The sequence below is a fragment of the Quercus lobata genome, chromosome 1, assembly GCF_001633185.2.
Source record: "Quercus lobata isolate SW786 chromosome 1, ValleyOak3.0 Primary Assembly, whole genome shotgun sequence".
In the NCBI taxonomy this organism is placed as follows: Eukaryota; Viridiplantae; Streptophyta; class Magnoliopsida; order Fagales; family Fagaceae; genus Quercus; species Quercus lobata.
The window spans coordinates 53435737-53439901 of NC_044904.1; the positions used below are offsets into that span (position 1 = coordinate 53435737).

Genomic DNA, 4165 nt, shown 5'->3' on the forward strand with positions numbered 1-4165 from the left:
CTTGGGTTCTGTTTACCACTTATTAAAAATGGCCTCGAGGTTAATTTCCCCCAACTCTGTGGTCCGAGGAGCCACGCAGGACTTGGGTTCTATTTAACACTTAGTAAAAATGGCCGCGAGATTAATTTCCCCCAAACCTGTGGTCCGAGGAGCCAGGCAGGACTTGGGTTCTATTTAACACTTAGTAAAAATGGCTTCAAGGTTAATTTCCCCCAAGTCTGTGGTCCGAGAATCCAGGCAGGACTTGGGTTCTGTTTAACACTTAATAAAAATGGCCGCGAGGTTAATTTCCCTCAAGCCTGTGGTCCGAGGAGCCAGGCAGGACTTGGGTTCTATTTAACACTTGGTAAAAATGGCTTCAAGGTTAATTTCCCCCAAGTCTGTGGTCCGAGGATCCAGGCAGGACTTAGGTTCTGTTTAACGCTTAGTAAAAATGGCCGCGAGGTTAATTTCCCCCAAGCCTATGGTCCGAGGAGCTAGGCAGGATTTAGGTTCCATTTAACACTTAGTAAAAATGGCTTCAAAGTTAATTTCCCCCAAGTCTGTGGTCTGAGGATCCAGGCAGGACTTGGGTTCTGTTTAACACTTAGTGAGAATCGCTGCGAGGTTAATTTCCCCCAACTCTGTGGTCCAAGAAGCCAGGCAGGACTTGGGTTCTATTTAACACTTAGCAAAAATCACTGCAAGGTTAATTTCCCCCAAGTCTGTGGTCCGAGGAGCCAGGCAGGACTTGGGTTCTTTTTAACACTTAGTAAAAATGGCCGCGAGGTTAATTTAGCCCAAGCCTGTGGTCCGAGGAGCCAGGTAGGACTTGGGTTCTGTTTAACACTTAATAAAAATGGCTTCAAGGTTAATTTCCCCTAAGTTTGTGGTCCGAGGATCCAAGCAGGACTTGGGTTCTGTTTAACACTTAGTAAAAATGGTCGCGAGGTTAATTTCCCCCAAGCTTGTGGTCCGAGGTGCCAGGCAGGACCTGGGTTCTGTTTAACACTTAGTAAAAATGGCTTCAAGATTAATTTCCCCCAAGTCTGTGGTCCGAGGATCCAAGCAGGACTTGGGTTCTGTTTAACGCTTAGTAAAAATGGCTGCAAGGTTAATTTCCCCCAAGCTTGTGGTTCGAGGAGCCAGGCAGGACTTGGGTTCTGTTTAACACTAAGTAAAAATGGCTTCAAGGTTAATTTCCCCTAAGTCTGTGGTCCGAGGATCCAGGCAGGACTTGGGTTTTGTTTAACACTTAGTGAGAATCACTGCGAGGTTAATTTCCCTCAAGTCTGTGGTCCGAGAATCCAGGCAGGACTTGGGTTCTGTTTAACACTTAGTAAAAATGGCTTCAAGGTTAATTTCCCCCAAGTCTGTCGTCCGAGGATCCAGGCAGGACTTGGGTTCTATTTAACACTTAGTAAAAGTGGCTTCAAGGTTAATTTCCCCCAAGTCTGTTGTTCGAGGAGCCAGACAGGACTTGGGTTCTGTTTAAAACTTAGCGAGAATCGCTGCGAGGTTAATTTCCCCCATGTCTGTGGTTTGAGGAGCCAAGCAGGACTTGTGTTCTGTTTAACACTTAGTAAAAATCGATGTGAGGTTAATTTCCCCCAAGCCTGTGGTTCGAGGAGCCAGACAGGACTTGGGTTCTGTTTAACACTTAGTAAAAATGGCTTCAAGGTTAATTTCCCCCAAGTCTGTGGTCCAAGGATCCAGGTAGGACTTGGGTTTTGTTTAACACTTTGTAAAAATGGCTTCAAGGTTAATTTTCCCCAAGTCTGTGGTCCGAGGATCCAGGCAGGACTTAGGTTCTGCTTAACACTTAGTAAAAATGGCTTCAAGGTTAATTTCTCCCAAGTCTATGGTCCGAGGATCTAAGCAGGACTTGGGTTCTGTTTATCACTTAGTGAGCATCGCTGCGAGGTTAATTTCCCCTAAGCCTGTGGTCCGAGGAGCCAGGCAGGACTTGGGTTCTGTTTAACACTTAGTAAAAATGGCTTCAAGGTTAATTTCCCCCAAGTCTGTGGTCCGAGAAGTCAGGCAGGACTTGGGTTCTGTTTAACACTTCGTAAAAATCGTTTCATGGTTAATTTCCCCCAAGTCTGTGGTCTGAGGAGCCAGACAGGACTTGGGTTCTATTGAACACTTAGCCCAAGTAGCTGTACAGTAATACGGCGTCAAGAATGATGTCTTTCATTAATAACAGTACCTTTTCAGGTTATTTACATTCCATGGGCGTGGCACTACATGTTCATCCAAATCTTCCAAAAAGTATGCCCCTATGCCGGCGACGGAAGTGATACGATATGGGTCTTCCCAGTTTGGTCCAAGCTTTCCCCATGCGGGGTTCCTCGCAGTGCCCAGGACTTTCCTCAGCACTAGATCCCCAGGCACCAATGGCCTTGACTTCACCTTGACGTCGTAGCCCTGTTTGAGCTTTTGCTGATAGTATGCTAGGTGGACCATTGCACTTTCCCTTTTTTCTTCGAGGAGATCCAAGCTTTTTTCCAGAAGGCTATTATTAGCAATGGGTTGAAGGCAGTAGTCCTCTGTGTTGGGAAGTTTATCTCCGGTGGGATGGCAGCCTCGGCTCCGTAGGTCAATGAAAAGGGGGTTTCTCCCGTGGACCTGTGAGGCATGGTGCGGTATGTCCACAAGACGTGGGCTAACTCTTCAACCCACCTCCCTTTCGCTTCGTCCAACCTCTTTTTCAGTCCATTCACTATCGTTTTATTGATGGCTTCCGCCTGCCCATTACCCTGTGGGTAGGCCGGTGTGGAGTATCGATTGATAATTCCCAGCTCATTACAGTATTCTCTGAAGGCTTTGCTGTCAAACTGGAGGCCGTTGTCCGAGATCAGGGTGTGCGGGGTCCCGAACCTAGTGATAATATTTTTCCAAACAAACATCTTGACATCGACGTCCCTGATGTTTGCCAGCACCTCAGCTTTGACCCACTTTGTGAAGTAATCGGTGTCGACGAGAAGAAATTTCTTGTTCCCAATCGCTTTGGGGAACGGTCCTAGTATGTCTAGGCCCCATTGTGCGAATGGCCAAGGGCTGGACAGCGGGTTAAGTTCCCCGCTTGGCTGGTGTATGTTCGAGGCGAACCTTTGGCATTGGTCGCACTTCTTCACATATTCCAGAGCCTCTTTATGCATGCTCGGCCCCCAGTAACCCAGCGTCATGGCCTTGTGGGACAGGGACCTACCCCCCGTATGGCTTCCACAAATCCCTTCATGTAACTCCTCCAGGATGAGTTCAGTAGCCTCTGGGTGCACACACAGTAGGTATGGCCCCGAGAATAAGCATCGGTAAAGTTTGGAGTCCTCGGACAGCCAAAATCGAGAAGCTTTCCTCCTGATTTTGTCGGCCTCAACCTTATGGTAAGACGGGCTTTTGTGGCTGCGTTTGCGAGGCCGCTCTTCCTCATAGGAAAAAGTCTCGCTCGGAGGGGTTCTTGATCTTCGCCTCGTTATCCTCATCACTGCTAGTGTCCGAGCCGGGTGAAGGACATTTTCGCTGCGCTTGGTGCAGCTTCTTCTTCAAATCATCAATCTCTTGCTGTAGAGCCTTTCGCTCGTTCTGCTTATGGGATGCATGATCTTTCCCCTTTGAGCGGCTTCTAGTCATGTGAGAGGTGTTCACACTACCCTTTCATTGATTATCTTGGTCTTTCCCTCGTTCGAGATTCAAAAAATTGTCCTGCCGTTGGGAATCTGTACGTCCGGTTTGGCGCGGACCTGATCCTTCCATTTCTTACAGATTCACTTGTTGAGACACAAGTTCTCCCCACAGACAGCGCCAATTGTAGGGGCGGTTTTTGAGGCCCAGGCCCAGCAAGTATGTGGTTCTGGCCCAAAAGTCCCAGACAATGAATTTGTAGAGAGCGGGTTACAGAACTAGGGCTAGACGAAGTGAATGTCAGTTAGATGAATGCCATGCAACATATTGAACGTGAGAATATTCCATTTAAGTTCACAGGATATCGGTCCGAGGAGACGTATAAGTGCACCTCTTGCTCTGGTTACAGACTATAGGATTCTTTCACCTCTCTCTCTCTCTGTCTCTTTTTCCTCAATTCTCCGATCCCTTCTTCATGGGGATTTCCTTCTCTTATATAGCCTCCTTAAATTGATAAGGACGTTACACTTGTTAACCATCTGGACCTTCACTTGAGTGCCTG

At 47.5% G+C, this 4165-nt stretch overlaps 1 protein-coding gene across 1 annotated transcript; it reads right to left on the bottom strand.

The window, feature by feature from the left end:
* Positions 1 to 2432: 2432 nt before the first annotated feature.
* LOC115955581 (uncharacterized protein K02A2.6-like) lies at positions 2433 to 3464 on the bottom strand. Its single transcript, XM_031073759.1, has one exon. The coding sequence runs from the start codon at positions 3462 to 3464 to the stop codon at positions 2433 to 2435; it is 1032 nt and encodes a 343-aa protein (XP_030929619.1).
* Positions 3465 to 4165: the final 701 nt, after the last annotated feature.